The following is a 22,708-nucleotide window of genomic DNA, read 5'->3' as shown; positions in this document are numbered from 1 at the left end:
TCTGTTTTGTGTCTGTCAGTTGGAAACCTCAGTCGAGGAGGCCTAGAGAAGAGTCAGCAACCCCTGTCAACCACCAGGTGCTAGAGCAAATGTATATTCTTAAACCCATTGACGAGGAGTTGCATTGTGACAGAACTGTTGCAATGAGTTTACTTGACTGGTTGCCACGGTGGCTGGTAGTTTGCACGGAAGACGCTCGCCAGTGATTCATTGAGCTCCAGTGAAACTGAAAAAGTACCAGAAATAAAGACTGCCTTCAGAGTTGCTCCTTTGAATACATGTTGGATGCTGCAAAAAGGCATAACTTTTACCCAGGATATCTTTTCCTTATTCGGCTCCGCTCAACATCGTCAATCACAGTTGACATAAGTTAATAGTTTTCAGTATCGCAGCTCTATCATTAAGACACAGGAAGAGCAAACATATGATTACGGTTTCCTATTTCGCTAAATTAATCTGATGTTTGAATGTGCCCAAGACAGTTTTAGTCTCGTTCATTCAGTCGGAGCCCTGAGAGCGTGTAAAGAATATAAGCAGAATATAAAAAGAAAATTCAGTGTACTTAACCTCCTTGGTTGATTTATGTAAGGTCAGCAAGTACAATTCTTAGGCGCTTTATTTTAGGATTGTATATCACTTTTTGATGGCTTATAAAGAAACAAAATTGTTTTAAAATTGCTTGGACTCAACAGGAAAGTTGTCATGGTGATGAACCCCGAAGTTTCCCCACTAAGACACAAATTCTTTATAGTGCAGGCTTCTCACACAGCTTTATTTTATGTCATATCATGGCACATAGTCTGGGTCTGGTGTGTTTTAATGATGGACAGAGAGGAGGGTGACTGCCCCTGTTGGTATAAGGGTTCACACTCAGTTTGTAGACCGGGCGGTGATCGGAATCTAGACGCCTTGTAGGGAAGACGAGAGGCCGGGTGTTTGCTTTCCAGCTCAGAAAATGATATTGCCGGCTCGTGTTCCTTCACTTTTTCACCCCCTTTTTCCCTCTCGCTCTCCTCACCTCTAAGTCTAACAAAACAATTTGCACTTTCGGTCGCTAAATCTGCATATGGACCCAAGGCTGTTTTGGCCTCAATACAAATGTCTAATTTTATGAAAACTACTAATCACATAATAATATTATCCAATTTGTGAGTGTACAATGTGTAATTAGGAAAAATGTTTTCCTAATCTGTGAGGTGATTACTGTGACAGTGCAGGCTACTTCATTTGTGGAAATCCTGTAATAAAGCAGGATAAACTTTAAACAAGGAAAAATACATTTGGGGAGAAGAAGAAATTCGAGCTTTATTTTAATTTTCAGCTTAAGAAATTATCACTACAGACAAACATGTAAAACACATTTCCACCTGGAAATCGTGCAGTGTATATATTTTAGGCCACTGTCTGGCTTCTCTTCCTCCTGAATTTTTAACGCAATTACCTAAGTTCAGTTTTTCCCTTTGAGTTCTCACCAATGGCATCAAATTGAGAGAAGTTTATGGAGTAATCACGCTAATGAAAACAATAATTGGAGACTGCGGTACAAACAAAGTAACTGATAATGTGCAATTAGCTTGTGGTCTCGTTGCCTTTGAAACGGTTGCTTCAAAGACGGGGACCAGAGGTCTGTACAAAGCAGGATTTTCTGTGCTACAAAGGTGGTTCACTTCCCATCAGAATAATCCCACGACAACTTTTGCTGTATGTTTAGGCTCCACAAATAGTGACAGAGTTGGTAAACTCAAAAATGTGTATGACAACCTTGCCTTTACATAGGATTAGAACTAGAATACAATCAGTTGGCAGCCAGCTGATTCAAGTCCCCTGTTGCAGGAGAGTCATTGCTCAGTGGTGCAGACTGACTCAGATTGAGTGCAACATGTTGGGAATCTGTCTGCATTTATAAATTAGGTTACAGTTATTTGCAAACCTTTGCCAGTCGGTCTGATTCAGACCAGTTTTTCGGAGACGGGCTGAATCATACTAGGAAACCTGTGCAATTTCCTTGTAATCCAAATTGGTCACCCAGCTGGTCACTGCAACTTCTTGCAATCTGTTAGTACTTGCAAAAAGATTCAGTGTAATTACTGATCAACTACCATTTTTTTATAGTTTGCAATGAGGCTGCTGTTCTGCTTTTACTCAAGTATGAATAATCGTGATTTTATGGATTGGTTCTTATTTAGCACTTTTCTACTGTACTGTAGCTCTATATATAACTTGTCTCATTCACCCATTATATTTATTCACACACATTCACACTGCTGGTTCATCAGAACTGCATCCTTGCCCAAGGATACTTTGGCATGCAGACTGGAGCAGCCAGTGATTGAACTAGTAGATGGCCTGTCCTACTTCCTGAGCTACATCCACCTTTTAAAAAAAAAAAAAAAAAAGGTTTATTGTTTGCTAGTGTTGGCTAAATATTTAACTTTCTTATCTTATAAACTCAAAACTTTATGAAACTTTCCACACAATGTAAGTGAGCCACAGTTACATACTCGTGTGCTTCGTGATTAAGCATGAACATCAATCTTAAATAGACCAAGAAGGGTCAGGGGTCTTTTAGGGTTAAAGAGCACAGATTAATCAGAGCACCATGCTGTCCAGGTTCAAGTCCTTCCTTGTGCTCTTGTGTTTATTGTGGCCACCCCCCCCCCCCCCCCCCCCCCTTCTCGACTTAGCCCTGTACCTTTCCAAAGCAGATGCAAGGGGGTGCTGAGTAAGCCGAACGCGTAAATTCTTGTGCCTCAGTCTGGGATGACCACTGAATCTCTCCATCCTGACTTCTTGACCTGTAATCAAAGCCCTGGGTTTGGGAAAGTATGGGGTTGAGGAGGGGGATTGGAGGCCACATGCTACTCATCCACCTGCACACTGACAGGCACACAGGCCATCTGACAAACACCCCTGCACCCTGGCTTAACCTTTGCCCACCTCCACCATACCCCACTGCTCCCCTGGTGACCTCTGGAGCCATCTGTTAGAAGGATCTGAGATGTGTTGAGTGGATGGAGGGCGTGGGGTAAGCAAAGGGGCACCAGTAGGAATTGGGCCTCCTTCATTGGTGATTGAGAACTACGAGGTTCAAGGGAATTTGTACACAAAGCATTTTGGGGTTCAAAGTGACACCTTGTAATAACAGTAGTCTGTATTTATTTTGGCACACACAAAGGCCGTAACATATCTCAAAGCATTGCAATGGTGCCTTTTGTTAAGGATGAGACTTTTTCAGCAGCTTGGTATACAGTGCTGGGTCATGTTACAGTGTCCTGCACAGCCTTTCTACACGGCCGCCATCAGCGCTGCTCAAAAACACTCGAAGGAGGGCTTCCCACTAGGGCTGCTCAATTAATCGAATTTTAATCTCGATTACGATCTGGGCTTTCAACGATCATTAAAAATGACTGAGCCGATTATTAGCCCCTCCCTCGTGCTTTACTCTCGCGCTGCTCTGTGTGGCAAATCGAGCGCACCTCTCTGCATTTCGAAACACGTGTCACAACAATTAAGAGCAGCGGTCCCCAACCTTTTTTGCTCCACGGACCGGTTTATTTCATGGACCGGCCTTTAAGGTGTCGCGGATAAATACAACAAAATAAAACTAGTACTGGTACTGAAAAAAAGAAAATTTATTCATAACACACGTGAAAAGACCAAGGAAAACCAAGTAAACGATAAAAATGATAACAAAATAACGCTGAAAACCGATAAAAACCGTGAAAACTATACATTTCACACCTGAGCCTCAACTCTCGCGGCCCGGTACCAAACGACTCACGGACCGGTACCGGCCCGGGGATTGGGGACCGCTGATTAAGAGGACCCAAGGGAAGCTCGGAAAGCTAAGCAGAAGTTATTTGGAGAGGAGAATGACTGCCGTTGGTTGAAAAGAGGTAAAAAAAAAAACTTCAGTGGTGTGGAAACATTATGGGTTCGCGGAGTCAGACGTGGATCAAGTAGACATAGTGTGTAAACTTTGCTACAGTGTCGTAGCTGCACCACAGAGCAACACTGCAAAGTTCACTAAACATAGATGTTTACATTTTTCATTTATTTTTTTATATTGCAAACATTTGCACTGTTATCAGTATTTGCACACTATTTTATATTATTTTTGACAATCTTTAAAGTCATTATTCAATACATTGTTATTGTTAAATAAATATCGTCAAATAATCGAGATCTCAATTTTAGTGAAAATAATCGTGATTATCATTTTTGCCATAATCGAGCAGCCCTACTTCCCACTATAGCTCTTCCTACAAACAAGCAGTTGGCCAGTAATAATGAAATGGTCTTTTTCAAGACGTCACGTTTTCTTATATTCTATATTGTAGAGGTTTTGCTGTGTGTTCTTTCCTATGGCTGGAATGCATACTGACTAGGATAAATAAGCTTCTAAAGTAGTGCCCTTAAAAACGTATGTTTGTCCAAATGTGGCTGTGTTGAGTCTGGTTTTTCAGTCCAGCTATTTGTTTGTTAACAATTGAGATTTGAGATGGTTGTTGTGATCTGGAGCTTTCTGCCAGAAAAACAGAAACCAGAAGAATCTGTTTAAACCAAAATTGTGAGCAAGGCAATCAACTTTTTTTTTTCCTACTAAAAAGCTGGAAACTTTTTAGTCTACCTGCTGAGAGTGAAAGAAACAGCATGTAAAATGAAACAGCCATGGAACAGGTGGGTCTGCTCTGTTATGCAGCTAACTCTCCCACTGCTGGAGACATCAACCACCTGATGCCTTTTTCTGGCTGCCCACTTTCTGTCCTCTTTTTTTTTTTTTTTTTTTTTTTTTGTAAACTGTAGTAGTGCAAGTACTTCTAAGGTTTGCCCTTTACCACATTTCCCCAGGGCTGTTTTTACTGGCACATGCTTCACATGTACCAGAGGCCAGGTGGAAGGAGGCATTTTTCTGGCCTGTGCTGTGATGTGTTTAAGCTGTAATACAGTATTCAAAGTCATCAATGACTGTTTACGTAGCCTGTAATCATATACAGCCTTTATAGTTTGCAATGGTACAGTGGAAAGGAATGCATCAAATACAATGTTTTCCACACACAGGTTTTACTTGTTTGGCCTCCCAGGTACATTAATGATAGTCAAGTATACTTGGCTGCTGTTTTTACCATTTATTTATTTTTATGTGAAAGAACAGTATCACTCTCAATCATTTTACTATCGCTGGGCAGCTCTTGTTGGGCGTTTGGATTGGTCCTCAATTCCACGTGTCGAAATATCTTTGGGAAACATACAGAATCCCAAACTGCTCACGATGTAGCTGTGTGAGAGTGTTAGAAAGCACTCGGACATGTTGGTAACATCTTGACGCCAAATACCACAGCTCAAGTCCAGCTTCCTGTAGTAGCATCGAGCTACCTGGGGAACACCTGGCATCCTGGTGCCAGGCACCAAGCACTTTCTTCCATTGCTTAGTGGTCCAGTTTTGATGCTCACGTGTCCATTGTTGGAGCTTTCGGTGGTGGACGGGGTCAGCGTGGACCCCCTGACTGGGATGCACTGAGACACCTTTCTATTAGAACCAGCTTTAAATATTTCTGCAATTTGAACTACAGTAGCTCATCTATGACCGGAGCACATGGGCCAGCCTTTGATCCACTTTGCTTATTTTCCACTTGTGAGTAAAGGAGGGGAAAAAAGCGCAAGATGCTAAAATTTATACCTTTGTCTTTACTGGTGTTTGGTATGTGTGATACATCTCTACTGCCAGACTGTGGCAGCCAGAAACAGTTTGCTGACCACCAATAAAATAAACAACAGAAAAGAGCACAATGCTAACTTCTAGTCTCCACACTGTAAAGTAGCACCTAATCTAAGTCCAGCACACACATTTTATCAAACAGATGAAACATGCAAAGCCAAGACGCAGCCACAGCCATCAAATAGAAACAAAAATAAAGTCTAGTATAAAACAAATCTGCCAGGTAGAGCTGACACAGGTGAATGAGGGTTATCTTGCACTGGGAATGATTCCCAGTGAAAACTTGCAAACCTGCTCTTCCTGAAATTTTAAATAAGATTAATCACCCATTTATTTGTGACATGTTTATATATGCTAAACGGTCATAAACAGACATTGTGAGAGCATATACTGAATGCATAGACTCTAACTGTAAGGGTTGGTGCTTGTCGCTGAAAACTGTCAGTTGCAGGTCGATAAGAAGGGATTGGCTGGCTGAAAACCACAGAGCTTTATAATGGAAAAAAAGGCTTCATCGAGCTGCAGTGGTCAGCAATAATCTAAGCAGGTTGGTCACTACATGAAAACCCAGTCACATTTAAAATAAGGTTTTAAATAGGCCTCAAAAATCCACCATAGTAACGTCTTCAGGAACTGCCTGTCGTCAGAGCCATCACATGCTTATTAGACTGCATTATTACTCTGACTGATGTGTGTGAGCAGTTTAACCTTTGTTATTTATGGAGAGAAGACAGAGACATCAAGTGCCAGGTTCAGAAAAGAAATCCAAGGCAGTCATGTATCGGTGCCTTTGCAATAACATCCTGAAGGTTGTATTTTTAGCTGAAGTCTTTGAGTCAGGGACGTGAGGCGGGCAGCCCAGGAGGGCCCTTACCATCCAGATGGTGACGGCACTCGATGGTTTTGCCTTTGAGGCGCCAAGATGGAAACATTTGGAATAGGAGTGAGTCACACACACCGGTCACAGGATGGACAGTCAGTCACGAGTCCAGAAATCACTCACACATATACACAACTTTTGTGTACACACACAGGATGCATACTGTATTTCTATTACATGTTTGTCCTTTCTGTACACCAGTGAACTCCAGCGGCCGCAAACATCCTGTAAAACATGTCTAGCATCTCAGTCCCAATTGTCAAGATGAAAGGACAAATTAGATGTCCTCCTGTTTGTGACTGAATCCTCGCCAGATCTGGAGATGTGGCGTAATTTACACGATTAGAGCAAATACATTATCGTGCATGTATGTCTTTTCGTTCTGCTTTTAAGGTTTGCACGCCATCTGGCAGAGTGTAAACTTCTCTGCACATCCAGTTGGAGCCAGGAGGCCTGACACTCATTTCTCACTCCAAATGGTGACATGTTTCCATGTGTGACGACGGGCAGCAGGCTTTAGCAAGAAACAAGACACCTGTTGCTCTGGTCAGATTACCGCACTTTGCCAAGCAGACGTAATATTGATTTTCACATTTTCCCTCCCATTAAGTAGCATGGTTGCACTTTCCAAAAGATGAAAAATAGTTGGAATAGGTACTCTGATGGTTAAATCAACATTTATTCTAAAGTTGTTTTGGTAAATGGATTCAAACTGAGGATTCACCCACTCCCACAGGACTATTCTGGGCTTTTAGGTGATTTCTAACTCTCGTATAGACACTTAGAATTTAGGGTTCAGTGTATTACTTGGGGGCACTTTGACACACAGACAGGTAGAACGACCCAACGACCTCCCGATGAGGTTGTTAGTCTGATCTGCAGCCATCTTTGATTCAGTTGAGCTGTAACTCGGGCTGTTTTTTATGTTGCAGAAATGTAAATTTGTAACTTAAAAAGTAACTTCTCTTAAATAAATAACTGTAAATTTAAAAAGAAAATCTCCAGTGGTTAGCTGTTAGTAGGTGTAGGTATGGTGACGTTTAGCAAACCAGTGCAAAACTGCTGCTCTGTGAAGCAGATTTGGGCGTCAGGTTTTCAGAATGACTGCTGGAGCGAAGCCCTGCATTCACTGGTCAGTTGCTGAAAGTAGTTATTAAAATTGGCTCCCATTCAGATTTCAGTTGTGATTAAAGCTCTCAGTCCTGAGCTGCTGTAAGCGGGCAGCCATGTTACGTATAATACTAGAGAAAGTAGCGTCTGCCCCAACTCTTACGTCACAACAAAAGTGGTCATTTGTTATGCCCTGTGGTTTGTGTGTAGTTATGTTTGGGTGACTTAAACTACTTGTGGTTATGGGAAGCTCATGCATATAGTTTGGGTAAGTGATGTCATTGTTTGCATGGCATAATGATACCTATCGGACAAGAATGGAGTCAGGTAAGGTTAGACTTCTGGCTACAAACCAACCAAACCAACCCAGTCCGTGGATAAACAGGCAAATAGGAGGCACCGGAGGGGCCTCGCAATCAGGTGATCAAAATCAGTATTTGGTTTGGCGAGCCCGAGCTAATTGGCCCATAATTGTACAGCAGTTGTCTCTCCACAAAGCCAAGATTATATGTCTGAGTATGACAAAGGTGTCCGAATCAGAGCCACAGAGGAGAGAAACTAGCAGGCGAGAAGGCTAAACAGAAGCAAACGCAGATTAGAAGTATTATCCACCGTCAAATCAACAGCTGATGCTCTCGTCGTGTCATCTGGACGCCATGCGGCGAAGCGACTTACCACTTCCAGAGTCACAGCTCTGGCATGAAGGAGATGAAACGATTGGAATTCTGCTCATGAATCCTCTATGCACGACTCGCAGAGTGGTGATAAATCTTTCCCGTAAAGTGAAGGTTGAACTCGGTGGTAAGAATGCATTTAGAGAGAATGCTGAGGAGGGATGTTGCTTTAACTCTGAAAGACAAACTTGAGCTTTAATGTGAGATGATGATAGAAGGAGTTTTATGCACAATCACTGGCCCGCTTAAAAAGAAAAAAAAATGCACCATTCCTTCTCTGAATATGACCCACACAACAACAAATGTTCTAATTTTTTAAAGCCATAACAATTTAATGCTGGTATGAGAAATAGATCTACATGTACGGGTGGAATCCATAGAAACACAATGTGAAGCTTACGTTCACTGAGGTGAGATGGAAATATTGTGCACAATACAAATGTGAGTAGCTCTGGACAAACATCTGTCTGGAAAGGAAACACTGCCATCAAGTGGGCGGACACATTATTACAGACCACTGCTGCAACTGCAAGTCATACCACATTAAACTGAGAAGTCAGTGTTGCTTATTGGATCAAAAAAATCTGTACTATTGATGGATTTGTCTTTAAGCCATTTTGTCTGTACATTTGATCCCTCTGTGAGACAAACGTTTAAAAATCATTGATTTAATAAGGACATCCGTTACAGCATCATGTAATACTGTGTATGTTGAAACAGATTTAATGGTGTCACTTTAAAAATGTCTTCTCTTGCATGAATGACAAAAACAACAGTGTTCACACTGTTTGTGTGAGTTCAGACATGTCAGTCAAATCTTATTAGAATCTGTAAATTCTTCCCTTCTGCTTCCTTGCTGTCACATGTCATATATGACTTTTAGCCAGCGCTTACACGTCAAAAGCAGAACCTGGCGCGCACATTTTCTGCCTTTCGCCGTTTTCCCAGATGGCCAAGATTTGATAGAACATGTTTTAGGATCCAGAAATATTGCTCATTATTCTCCTCGTGAAGAGATGGAGTATGTGTGTTCTGTTTGTTTGTCTGTTTGTTAGCAGTCTAGTGTCCATAGTTCTCAAGCTTTCATGTGTAAGTTTTGTGTGATTGTATGAATAATACCTCAAGCTGATTTAATTTTGGTGACAATCGTACGGGCTCAAATTCTGGTCATAAATATTTTGTACTTGTAAATCAGACTGCGTAGCTGTGAACTGAGTTTTGTAACATTGTAAATCAAAGTATATGAAAACTTTGTTTGTGCATCTATAGGTGTGTGCATCTATAGGTGTGTGTGTGTGTGTGTGTGTGTGTGTGTGTGTGTGTGCGCGCGCGCGCGTATTTCCCCACTATAAGAATTTGGTATGTCACTTTTTCTTGAGCCTTTGACTTCGCAACTAAAACACGCAAATGTACTCCTCTATATGTATATATGGAGTGATGTGCCACTCTTCACTGACCCCCATATTTGACCCATTCCAGTTTGGGTCAAATATGGGGGTGCCAAATCAAATGGGTCAGTTTGCACCCCCCATCAGCCCTCCCATGTGTAACTAGCTGCTGGACTTTGGTGAGGACTGCTGAGAAGATCATTGGGACTTCTCAATGTCCCATGCACAGATGCCATCTCATCAAAGACTCCGCCCAACTCCACCCGACGCTGTTCTTCCTGCTCGCCTCTGGAGGTTTTGCAGCATCAGCATAATCTATTCTATTCTATAAGGACTCCTTGTCATCTCATTCTGAAGTTTGATTTACTTTCCAGCTTTTTCATTTAGTATTTATTAGAGACCTTTGTGAAGCCTCTTTCTAAACCATGTTTTATTTGCTTTTTGAGTTTGGTGTTCTCAGGCCTGGAGAAACTGTAGACTCGTGACATCATTGAAATAACACAAATGACATTAATTGCAAAGTTTTTATACTGTGACGTTCCTTTACCCCGCTCATATTAACTGTGTGCATTTTTTCATAATTTTATTAGGCTAGTAAGGCGACAGAAAATTGCTGTCTGTAAAACTTTATTATAACAATTGGAGAATTTAATAGACTAAAGCAATGATGTCATGAGATTGCCCTACAAATAATCCCAGTAGGTGCAGCTAGACTTGGCTGTGGATTTTAATGGAAAAGCCATTTGTCGCCGTTATGTTGTAAATCATGCGTGTGAGCAATAAGACCAAGAACTGTGTCATCCTAAGATGACACACTTGTAATAAATAAGCCATGGTTATTTCGGAAATCTGGAAGTTACATTTGATCAAGTGTTTGGTTCGCAGTGTGTCAATCTGAAGTGGAAATGATCGCACGTGATTTTATTTTGCGATTATCTTCACCTACAAAGTGCCCAAAACGGTCCCCCACCTGTGTCCTCTTTACACTGGGTTTAGGATCCAATTCAAAATTTTAGGGATCATCTTCAGAGCTCTTTATGGCCACGTGTAATAGTGTGCTTTAAATTGAAACACCAGCCCTGACCTGATAACCAACCCAGCCACGTGAGCTGCAGCCACTTCAGTAGTCGGGTAAAATAGTTTGAACTTTCACTTTCTTTGTAAAAAATATAAAGTCTTTGTCTTTGAAGACAAGTCCATGGAGTTTGAGGCAAAAAGAGTTTTGAATAACTACGATTTTTAATGCTTTAACCACTTTTTTTACACACTTAATCAGCATTCAAGTTGATTAAAGATGCTATTTTCCCACCAGTCTACATCCAATAACGCTTTTAATTTTGGCAAATTTCTTAAAAGTGTTGAATTTAAGTCTGTCATTTACAAAAGTATTCTCATCTCGCTCAGCGTTCTTTAACAGTCCCTTTTGCGGTAATTACAGTTTTGAGTATTCGTGGATAAACGTTGGGTTTCCTGGATTTAAGCGGGTTGATCCAATTCTTCCTGTCAAAGCTTCATCACACGGCATGAGAAGCATCTGTGAACATCAGCTCTCTCAAAGCAGGGTTCTGACGGGTTTAAGTCTGGGCATGGCTGGGAAATTTTGACAGTTTGAGCTGGAATCGCTCTGCGATATTGTGTGAGCAAAAATATTGAGCCACACCCCTTAATCTTTGAATTCGGGTGTTTACAGTCGCATTACCGCAAGTTTATAAAAAATCAAGCCCCTATGGATGCAGTCTGCCTTTGCAAATCTTTGTGAGAGAACAGGTTGACTGAAATTGAATGTCATACTGTAATTATCTCTGTTACAGTTGATGGTGGAATGTCTTGGAAGAAAGACATTTCTGACTTGTTGCAAAGTGGAAGCATTTAGGTACCACAGCAATCCAGCCACCACAGCAGGCCATGCAAAGTTACAGAACAGGGTCGCCAGGTGCTGTTTGTAGTACCAGACCTGCTCTGGCATTAACATCAGACTTTCCACCAGGAGCTTCAGGGTTTCCATATCTGAGCAATTGATGCAATGTAACGGTAATGTGTAGCTGACCCAGTGCTTTTGTACATGTAATGTACATCTCCAAAAGTTGATTCTGTTCATCTGGATGTAGCGTTTTGTGGGAGAAGAGGAAAAGAGGGCTTTGCTATCCTACCCTGGAACACCACCAAGCCATTGGTTCAGATATGTGGATGACACCTGGGTGAAAATCAAATCTCAGGACGTACTACATTTCACGGATCACATTAACTCGGTGGACCAGCACATCAAATTCACCAGGGGGGATATGAAAAGTGGCAGGTTAGCCTTCTTAGACTGTGACATTTCCATCAGTAATGGGGGATATCTAAAAGCTGACGTGTACCGTAAACCTACACATACGGATCAGTATTTAAGGTTTGACTCTCATCATCCACTGGTCATCAGGACGCTACAACGCAGAGCGAACACCATCCCCACTGACACAGCAGCCAGGGAGGCAGAAGAACAGCACATCAAGAAGGCCCTGAGTAAATGTGGTTATCCCAGCTGGACTTTTGTCAAAGCTGGAAAGGCACCTAAAGAAAGATCTAGCCGATCCAGGAGAGAAGGACAACCGCTGCCCAAGCGAAAACCTGTAGTGATCCCGTACGTGTCAGGAGTATCGGAGCAGTTGAGACGCATTTTTTCTAAACACCGGGTCTCTGTGGCTTTTAAATCCCAAAACACGCTGCGCCAAAAATTGGTCCACCCCAAGGATCGGGTCCCCCCGACACAAACAGAGTAACATAGTGTACGCTGTTAAGTGCCAGGAGGATTGCCAGGATTTATACATCGGGGAAACCAAACAACCTCTGGCGAAGCGGATGGCACAACACAGAAGAGCTACCTCGTCAGGCCAGGACTCTGCAGTCTATTTACACCTACAGGACAGTGGACACTCTTTCAATGATGAGGATGTACACATCCTGGACATGGAGGAACGCTGGTTTGAGCGCGGAGTCAAGGAGGCCATTTACGTGAAAAGGGAAAGACCATCTCTGAATTGAGGAGGGGGCCTAAGGGTACATCTTTCACCATCTTACAATGCTGTGATTGCAGCCATTCCCCAACTCTCTGTGAATGGTACTCATGGCCATTGATCAGTGGTCTTTGGTCAGTGGGTTTTGGTCAGTGGTTGTTGATCAATGGTCATGAGAATTTGCATAATTATGATTAAGGAACTGACCTCCCAGCCCATTGCTCCTTCAGTGGGCTGGTTTCAGTCATTATGCAAATGTACTGTTTATAAGTTTTGGGGAAACCTGCAGTCAGCTGAGACTGAAGAAGTCACTTGGATGAGTGACGAAACGTTTCTCCCACAAAACGCTACGTCCAGATGAACAGAATCAACTTTTGGAGATTTACTTTCCTGGATGATTGAGAATGCATCAAGATGTAATGCACATCTTTGTCTTAGCTGTTGATCTTAGCTGTATTTGCCTGCTTTCAGTCTTCCTTCTGTTTTGAAGAGTATCTCTGCCTTTGCCACTGTGAAGCAGCCATAAGCTGTAATTTATTCAAAAGATGAGCGCGGCCACCATAATACCACACATTGATTTTAGACATTTTGAAGTCTAAGACTAGTCCAAAAGTCTAAAGGCAAAATTAAACAATGGACATGATCTTATATGAAGCAATTTGATTGTTTCAAATTTCACTGAGTGTCAAATTAGTTTTATTCAGTATGGCTAATGTTAGCAGTGCTAGCACCAGTAGTCTTAGTTTCTGCAGGCTATTGTCCACATACCTGTGTAAAATGTGGTTGTACATTGCTTTGGTTGTGTGGATATATGTCATAGCACCCTGACACAGTCTATATAGGATTGTTCATTTTCCTGTAACTGGTTACTGTCCACCTCACAGGGAGACGGACACACTTTCGTCTGTTTGCAGCCCCGATTAGAGTCTTGGAAGCAACAGATAAGGCCAGTTGTGCTCCCGTAAGATAATACATCTGTTATTAATCTATCTTCTCATCACAGAACCAATGTCATTTATTTGAGCATTTTAACATGACAGACTATAGAGATTGACACGAGGCAGACTGAAGTGGAAATGAGCAGAACTGCAGTTTTGGCATTTCTGAGTTGGCTTAACTTTCCACACTTTGCAACTTTGAAGTATCCTCACTGTAGCATCAGTTGGTGAGAAGCAGTGTCTGGTTTTCACCACAGTATAATTTGGTCTAAAGTGCTGTTTGTTTGGGGGTTGTTTTTTTTTGTGGTTTTTTTGGCACGCTCACATTGTCCTTTAAAGGATAGTTTGTAACAACAGGTCTGTTATGAGCAGTGCTTTCAGTTTTAGGCAATGTGAACTGTGAGACCTTATGTACATGGGTGTGTCCTCTCCATTGATATCAAATGGCTGTTATCAGCTCTTATCAATCCCAGACCTGCTAACAGGCGGATTTCAAATTATTCAGTGGCGGTTGTCGCCCTTGTTAAATAGAAATATTAAAGCAGCGTTTCAGTCTTAAAACAATGGACTTGTGTGGCGTGAGTTTGAGGCCAGGCTTCTGGACTTTGTTTTTTTTTTTTTCTTCTTTAAATCACTCTTCACAAGTTACTCGGTTACGTTATTCAATTACATCACATATTCAGTTACAATACATCTTTTTACAGCGCACAACAGATGCTTCAAAGCTCAATTTGCTGCAGTACCTTGCAGCAACTTGTACTACTGGAGCATCTATATTCATTGCTGCACATAAGTGCTAGAGTCCTTCTGTGTAATCTGCATTGCCCTGTGGTCTTTTCACATTCTTCTTCACGTTGTTTCCTTTTTCCCTCAAGGTCAAGAAAGTGTTCTGAAAAGATGAGGGACGCATCTATGGGTGTGATTTGTGTACTCCAAAAAATAAAAACCCTCCTATGCATCATGAAAGCAAACAATAAAGTGTAAATGTGCACAGATCAGAACCACATCTTTGCACGTCGAGCCGAACATGTCTCACTTTAAAGTTATCCAACCAGGAGGATAAATAAACCTGTTTTATTGCAAGGGTCTGACTTTACAGACATTCTTTACATCCTCTCAAATTTCATATGAACAATCCTTCAATAACAACAAGACTCCTCCCTTTATCCCCCCCTAAGCCCCATCATCCCACTCTGTCACACCAGCGCTCTGCATGTTCTCCTTCACTACATCCATGAATCTTCTTTGTGGTCTCCATATTCCACAGCTTTGTTCAGTACGCCCACACTCCCTCTGCATGTATCCAGACTATAGCAGCCTTGTCTCTTTTCAAACTGCTCGACATCTTGGTTCATCCTGGTCACTCCCAGTGAAAATCTTCTGTCAGCTCAGCCCTCCTGTCTTTTGTTAGTGCCACAGTCTCCAATGCATACATCAGAGCAGGTCTTACTACCATCTTGTAAACCTTTTTTTTTTTTTTTTTGCCGCTATCCTTCTTTCACAAACCACCCCTGACACTTGTCTCCACCCACTCCATCCTGCCTGCACTCTCTCCTTCACCTCTCTGTGGCTTTCGATGGTTGACCCCAGGCAACTGAACCTCCTCCACCTTCACTCCCTCTGCTCTTTGCACCTTCATGTTTCCACCCGTCTCCCTCTCACTCACACACATGTATTCTTTCTTACTTCTACTGATTGTCATTCCTCTTTTCTCCAGAGATGTGACCCCTGCCGCACACCTCACCAAAGCTGGCTGTGGGGTGGCTGTGGCTCAGGTGGTAGAGCAGATGAGCTAGTGACTGGAAGGTTGGTGGTTCGATCCTTGGCTTCCCCAGTCTGCATGCCAAGTATCCTTGGGCAAGATACTAACCCCAAGTTGCTTGGGGTTAGTACACATTCACACTCCGACTCCATTGGAGTGTGAATGTGTGTGAATGCTTAGATTGTACTTAAGTATAGAAGGAAGTGCTTGTATGAGTGGGTGTGAATGGGTGAATGAGGCATGTTATATAGAGCGCTTTGAGTACTCCGGGAGAGTAGAAAAGCTATATAAGAATCAGTCCATTTACCATGTCCTGCATATATTTCTCTGCCACCCCGACTTCCTCATGTAGCACCACAGTTCCTGTCTTGGCACACTATCAGACGCTTTCAGTGAAACTCATTCTGACCTCCTCTGTACTCCATCAACTCTCTCAAACGTCACATCTGTAAAGCTATTTCATTTCTTAATTTAAAGTTTCACTGCTGCTCACTGATCATCACCACTCTTCTTAACCAAACAACTCATTCTAACATCTTTATTGTATAGTTATCAGCTTCTATCCGTGTCGTTACCACAGCTCTGCAGATCACCTTTATTCTTGAAAATCAGAACCTGTACACTTCTCCATTTCTCAAGCATCGTGTCACTCTACACAAGACTGTGTTAAACAGTCTGATTTAAAAAGCCTTCTCTCGTAGACATCTCTATATCTCCATGGGAATCTCATCTGAGCCTTTCTGCTCTTCATAGCTGTCCTGTCTTTACTCATCCTCTACACTTCCCGATTCACTAACCTTACTCCTCATCCACCCATCAATTTGGTAATCAGTTTAAAAATGTTGTAATATTTTATGCTAAATTAACCTTAAATCTTCAGTTTCTGCACAACAAAGCCAACCTGCCTGTTTAGTGAAAGAACAAACTTAGGCGGTTTTGATTTGTACTGCTTTTTAATGTGTTTTTTTTTCCATCAGAAATAGTAAAAGCCATACAATGTAGCAAACCAAAACAACATGACAAAGCTCTATACAGGAATAGTAGCTCATTCACACACATTCTTGGGTCCAGACTGATCTGTCTAGAGTGGGCAGACGCCACTGGAGTGTCCATCTTGGCAAACAAATGACTGACATTCAGTTTCATGGTTAGGAAGTCTTTTATCTTTTTTTTTCCCCTCAAGAAGGAGTTTGTAGGCAAAAAAAAGCTTATTTGTCTTATAAGCTGAGCCAAGAGGCAGTCGTCACGTGAAACTCGCACTGATATCTTCCTATGGGCTTCTCTGCGGAAAGGCTGGTTTAAATGAGTCATGAAGATGCTGTGCACAGATTAGTCAACAGGCCGACGGTTACAATTTGAGTCGAGCATGCAAGCTCCTGCTAATAAATAATGGAACATTCTAGTCAGGTATAAACTCCTGGAAGGGCTCCGTTGCTTTTTTCCTTTTTGGAGACGTAGGTTTGAGTCCAAATAGGCCCCCAAACTAACCCTTATGTTGCATCATGCTGCCATAGGTGGGAGTTTTCATTGCCACTCATTCCTTTAATTAAAATTGAAAAAGCAAAATAATTTTGTTTGTCAAGAAAACTACAAAATCATTTAAGTTTTGTCAGTGATCAAATTGTGTTAACTCAATATTTCACAGCTAAAACACTGTATTAAATTAAAAGTGGCTCCTTTGTAGTGATCCTTTTGCACCACACGGGGGAAGCAGCTACTTACTAAACTGACTTGGTTTTGCTGTTAAAAGCCTCAGACCTACTGTGAGGCAGTGTGAAAGTAAGGACCCCCGATAGTCTGCCTGAATACACGCAGGGACATGACACAGGTCTGTCAACAGCTCCCCTCCACTCGGTTGACAACAAAAACACGGATAATACTTTAACATTTTAAGTGCTCTAAACTTGGACAACGTATTTTCTCGGCAGGTTTTAAGTTAATAAAACAGCGGCGTTGGCATCACTTTAGGATAACTCCAATTTGGATTTTAGTAACAACCATTTTTCATACAAAATATTTCCCCCAAGAAAACAACAAGAATGTTAACAAAAGAAAATAATGCTGTGAAAAAAACATTCAAAAACAACAGTGATACCCCTTTTAAAATGCACACACTTTACACCTTTATATACGTCAATGCACTTGACTTTAGCCAAAATAAAAGCAATCTTTTCTTCTTGCTTTCAGTAATCTTGATGTATACTTTATAATACATGTATACAAGATAATATAGAGCAACAAAGCAACAAAAATAAATATCTTAAGTCACTGTTTGGAAGTTTATATATATATATATATATATATATATATATATCTATATATGTATATTTATATGTATAGCTTACTTTTGGGTAGGGTGAGAGCTTCTTTCATCGATGGAAACTTTGAGCAGAGAAAAGTGCAGAGCAGATTTGGAGGACCAAATCTTTTTTCTTTAAAATAAAGATCGTCCTCACAAAAACTGCCCTCGGCCCTTCAATCATGAGTGAACGGTGTGGCTGCGGAGGCTGAACAGAGGATGGTGGCAGACGGGAAGCAAACCACCCTCCTCCACGCTTCTCTGATACAATCAATGCCTTGTGGATGCAGTGATTCAGTGGCCTGTTCTATAATATTTTTTCTGTGGTCTCACTGAATGCAAGGTTCAGCTGATCTCTTCAGGCTCAAGCTGCACATCAGTCGCATCTTTAGCTACACTACGAACAGGGAAGGACCTGTGGTATTTTGGCTATTTGCATATATTAAGACGGCGTGGATATGTTTTAGGTTCTTCTTTTTTTCTTTAAAAGCTCTGCATTTAGTTAAGAAAGTCAGGCACCAAATGTTATCTAGAACAGTCCTACTCAAAAAAAGCAATCTAGAGTATTTACACAACCCTTACCAGCTGCAAAAAATCTTTTTTTTTTCTTTTTTTGCAAGATGGCAACGGTGCAGAATTGACCTACAGTATCAGTACATACAGAAAGAAACAGTATTTTTTGTTTAAGCAGCCATATTTGTTTTACAAAAGAATACTTCCGACCCTCATAGTCAGTGGCACGCTATACCCGCCCTGACTGCTTTTTTAAAATCTTTGGTTGACCAGTCAAAAAAGCCTGATAGATTCACAATCCACCTTTTACATCACACTACTTGACTTCTTCTTCTTTTTTTTAAAAAAAAAACAAAAAAAGAAACAGTTGCTAAAAAAATAACATTTGCACACAATGTCATTCCCTCTTCCTGTTCATGAGTTAACCCTGCCCGGGAGGTTAAAGTCGCCTCCCTTGCCCATTGTCACACACAGCCACGCCTCATCCTGCACTTCCTCTGGTCCATTCTGGAGTCCATCCAAGATTATAAGCAAACGCATGCAAGCCGCGCACACACGAACACACTCTCAACACACACGCGCACTCATTCTTTCACAACTACACACGCGTTGGCTTAAATGTGAAAGAGCAGGAAAAATGAAGCGATACGTAAAACTGAAAGCCGAGAGCGTCTGTGAGGTTTAAAAGAAAAGGAAGGAAAATAACCAAAGTTATTTTGAAAAAAAGCGTGAGGGGTTTTTGCTGACAGCGCTCATCGTTTCTGCGAGGTGATCATCTTCGAGACAAAGTTGACGATGGCGCTGGCAGGTTGGTCAGGGTCCAGCTCGGCGAAGAGGTGGCTGACGTTGTCTGTTGTGCTTCCCTGCTTACGCGCCACAAACCCGAACAGCCTGAAACATCAATATTGGAGATTTCGTCATTAGGGCTGCCATTTTCATTCATCAACGACTTAAAGCAGATTTACAGACACTTGAAGGTATTTTTGTAAATGTGTGTTTGGTTTTGTTTATTTAGTTTAATCTCTTCCGAACTGAAGCCATCGACAGGAAGTAGTTTTTGAAAATACATTACCTGAACTATTGCCAGGATGTACTTCATTATAATACCAATAGTACCCTTAGTACAAAGTACTAAGTGAAACTGAAAATGTTTGTTCCTGCTTCCCATGGAGGTGAGGTTTTTACCAGTTACCAGAGCGTTATTACAAAAATTACCTTTTAAGTAGTTCACATTAGAGCCCCACTGACATAACAGCGGATAGTATCTTTGATGATATATCGTTACGTGGTTGTAACAGCCAACTAATCAAAGTTTAAAAAGGAAGGAAGAGATGGAAGTAACACCGACCATTGTGTTGATGTTACACAATCCACCAGAGGGCACTGTGTAACTTCTCTGTTTGCAATGTGTTTGAAAGACTACAAACACAAGCAGAGTGTGAACGAATAATCAGCAGGTTGGAAGAGTAAAACAAACTGTTTCTTTTCAAACTTCAACGCCATATCATCTTAGTAAGGACTCAAATTACTACACGAAGCAACTGTTATGGGTGCGTCTGACAGAAACTAAATATCAGCATCGGTCAGTCTCTTAAAAAGAGTACTTTCAAGTATCAAATGTTGACTGAAAGGAAAGTTTACTTACTTGGCTGTTCCTCCCTCAGGCTTGTTCCATCTGAAATGATTTAAGTATTTTGTTTAAGGTCTTAACTAAACAAAACCAATGTGCTACTTGGACTAGCTGAAATCACGGGCTTTAAACACACTTGAGGAACTGAAAACAAGTCGCTAATATTGTTCTAAGTATTTTAATGGCTCTCTGTACTCACTTTCTGTCCTGAGGGTCTATATCACAGAACGTGACAGTGTTGGTTGGGTAATGGCGTCGGAAGAAAAGCCTAAAAAAGATGTAAATGACACAAAACTTAAAAATTGAAATGTCCATTCTGTGGACTTGCATGTCATATACTTTTATACAGCTTTTAAACAGAGCAACCATTGATGATTTAGGCTGATTTGGTCAATATGAACTTTAACCTCCTAGGACCTGCGTCCACATATGTGGACATCACATTTTGGGTTATTTAGACTAAAATACTCAATTTTGCTCTACAAGGGCCTGATATCCACTTACGAGGACATTATACTGCTACTGTTCTATCAAAATTTTAAACGAATATCCTCATATGTGGCTCTTATTTTTCTTAAAAACAAAATAAGGTTAAAAAAAAAATCTGGTAATTCTTTGTTTTTACATTCATCAGGCCCCAATCAGCCCAAATATCAAAGAGAAATAAAAAATGCATGTCGTGGAAGAGTTCGGGTCTTAGGAGGTTAAACTCAGACTGTGCCAGTTATGCAAGGGCTCTACTTTTTCTCGTGTATCACTACACATCAGACCGGTTCTAAATTGTTCATTCCATCAGTACCAGTAAGCTATCTCTCTTTGTCAATGCTAGCATGCTTTTCCTGACAGCCGTGCATTTAAAAACATTAATGTAAAACTTGTGGAAGCTGAGCTTCTATGATAATGCTCAAAGTTCATGTTTTCAAGCATTCGAGTAGTGAACTTGAATGCTTAAAATCACTCTTCCTGTTAAAAATGAGTTCTTCTTCTCTGCCGTCACCAAGTGCTTGATCACAAAGTTGGAGTTTAGGGTTGCTTTGAGAAAACTGCTGCTGTGAACTACCACTACATAAATAAAAACTGAAACATATGATGCACATGTCCACCCTTTTTCTTCTGCTTATCTAAAGTGCTTTTGGTATGGCCACAGGCTAAAGGAGAGTAAGACTTCCTTTCTCCCCAAGATCTTTTTCCATCTCCTCCCAGGGAATGTTGAGATATATAATCGTTCCAACAAATTCTACTGTGGGCTCCTGTCCCAGCTGGGTGTGCCCTAAAAACCTCAAAAGGGAGGTATCCAGGATACATCTTGTTAAGACGCTCAGATCACCTCAGCTAGCCCCTTTTGACACACTTTTGACACTGTGCTCCTCACAGTATCTCTAAGGGTGAGCACAGCCACTCAACAAAGGAAACTCATTTTGGTCGCTTGTATCAGCAGTGTCATTCTTTCTGTCACTACCCAGAGCTCGTGACCATCATTGATGACTGGGACATAGAGCCACTGGGTAGTCAAAACCTTGGTCTTCTGGCTTAGCTCTATCTTTCTACAACAGGCCAGTACGTCTGCTTCACTGTTCTCTAACACCCTTCCAAAGCTCAGCACCCAAATGTAATGATGATATGCAGATGTAATAATAGGGAAAGCTGTGAAATAGTTAATAATATAGTGTATAAAAATTCTAATACTTTAATTTTCTCTATTGTTTTGTGATTGTGTTCAGTTGCTCATATTCATTAATTCCAGCCCTTTAAAGACATATTTATATCTTAAAATACGCTGAGATGTCAAAGGCTCGTCAAAAATATGTCTGCGACAACATATGACATGCAACGTCTACACTTGTGAGACATCAAACACCTCATGTTTAAGATGGGACAGGTGTGGTTTAGACTTACTTCCTCTGGTTGTCAGTGAGTGTGATGCCTTGTGAGGACACCTTGAAGTGCACAATGGTGGCAGTAGGTGGAGAAGCAGCAGCCAGTGTCTCAGATATGGCCTTAGCGACAGCCTGAGGCCCTGTCAGTGATTCCATCTCCACTGAGTTGATGTAGAGAACATTGCATGCTGTAAAGAGAGCAGACATCCCAGCTGGATAAATGGTGTCAAACCCAATCGTGAACAATCTGTTCATGCAATAATGTTGACATTGTCCTCATTAGAGTGCATGCTTTCTGCAACAAGGCTGGGGTTTTAGAAACCAAACAGATCATTCCACATAAAACATTCTGTCTGTTATGGAGCGCAAGCTGGACGCTAGTGTTAAAAGACATGTTCTGGGGAAATCTGTCACACGGGACTGTTATTTATTCGTCTTCATTTGTGGAGCATACACGGACAGACAACACACAGACACGATGCACATTCCAGTTGTAGGTTTCCAAATGAAAGTGCACTGGGTTTACCATGGGAGTCAGCAGGGGCCCTCAGCACTGGGACAACAAGAACGTCACGTTGTCAGAATGAGTGACAAAACACACTAATGACGCTGACAATTATGTCCAAGAACCTCAAAACTTGGCTGACTGTCTTGGAATGTTAAACTTAAATAACCTAATGACTTTTAATACTGAGGAGGAGGTTTTACCTGCTCCTTGTTTCAGCCTTTCAGCCATCGGGTTTGCTGTTGTGACCTCTGGTACTTCCTCAGTGAGCTCTGATTTACAGGAGAGAAAGTTTAAAGTTTACCGTTTTGGGATGAGGACTCCATCAAGGGTCAGATTTTCAGTTTTTAAAAAAAAAAAAAAAATTTTTTTAACTGTAAAGATTTGCTTAAGAGTAAGACAGAAACACTTTTAAAT

General features: G+C 41.3%; 1 protein-coding gene and 1 long non-coding RNA gene across 13 annotated transcripts in view; one reads left to right on the top strand and one right to left on the bottom strand.

The window, feature by feature from the left end:
* Positions 1 to 22,708, top strand: part of LOC146651545 (uncharacterized) — a 112,963-nt gene that overhangs the window by 40,632 nt on the left and 49,623 nt on the right. The window contains exon 3 of one of the 2 annotated variants that reach the window (XR_014907969.1): positions 15,423 to 15,511. The exons of the other annotated variant lie outside the window; for it this stretch is intronic. This is a non-coding gene — a long non-coding RNA (uncharacterized LOC146651545). The remainder of the gene's footprint in view (positions 1 to 15,422; positions 15,512 to 22,708) is intronic. 2 annotated transcript variants of the gene reach the window in all.
* tns1b (tensin 1b) overlaps positions 16,402 to 22,708 on the bottom strand; it is a 203,217-nt gene continuing 196,910 nt past the window's right edge. For 9 of the 11 annotated variants that reach the window (XM_085385302.1, XM_085385303.1, XM_085385299.1 and 6 more), the window contains 7 exons: positions 22,495 to 22,563; positions 22,313 to 22,339; positions 21,806 to 21,974; positions 20,109 to 20,177; positions 19,925 to 19,954; positions 18,151 to 19,170; positions 16,402 to 18,120 (listed from right to left, as the gene is read on the bottom strand). In XM_085385302.1, the coding sequence (XP_085241428.1) occupies positions 19,032 to 19,170; positions 19,925 to 19,954; positions 20,109 to 20,177; positions 21,806 to 21,974; positions 22,313 to 22,339; positions 22,495 to 22,563 (503 nt within the window). In that variant the 3' untranslated portion in view covers positions 16,402 to 18,120; positions 18,151 to 19,031. The remainder of the gene's footprint in view (positions 18,121 to 18,150; positions 19,171 to 19,924; positions 19,955 to 20,108; positions 20,178 to 21,805; positions 21,975 to 22,312; positions 22,340 to 22,494; positions 22,564 to 22,708) is intronic. The other 2 variants (XM_085385307.1, XM_085385308.1) reach the window with 1 other exon arrangement.

The sequence above is a fragment of the Rhamphochromis longiceps genome, linkage group LG16, assembly GCF_057381845.1.
Source record: "Rhamphochromis longiceps isolate RC_006_pf linkage group LG16, R_longiceps_female_GT1.1, whole genome shotgun sequence".
Lineage (NCBI taxonomy): Eukaryota > Metazoa > Chordata > Actinopteri > Cichliformes > Cichlidae > Rhamphochromis > Rhamphochromis longiceps.
This window is presented reverse-complemented; position numbering and strand designations above follow the sequence as displayed.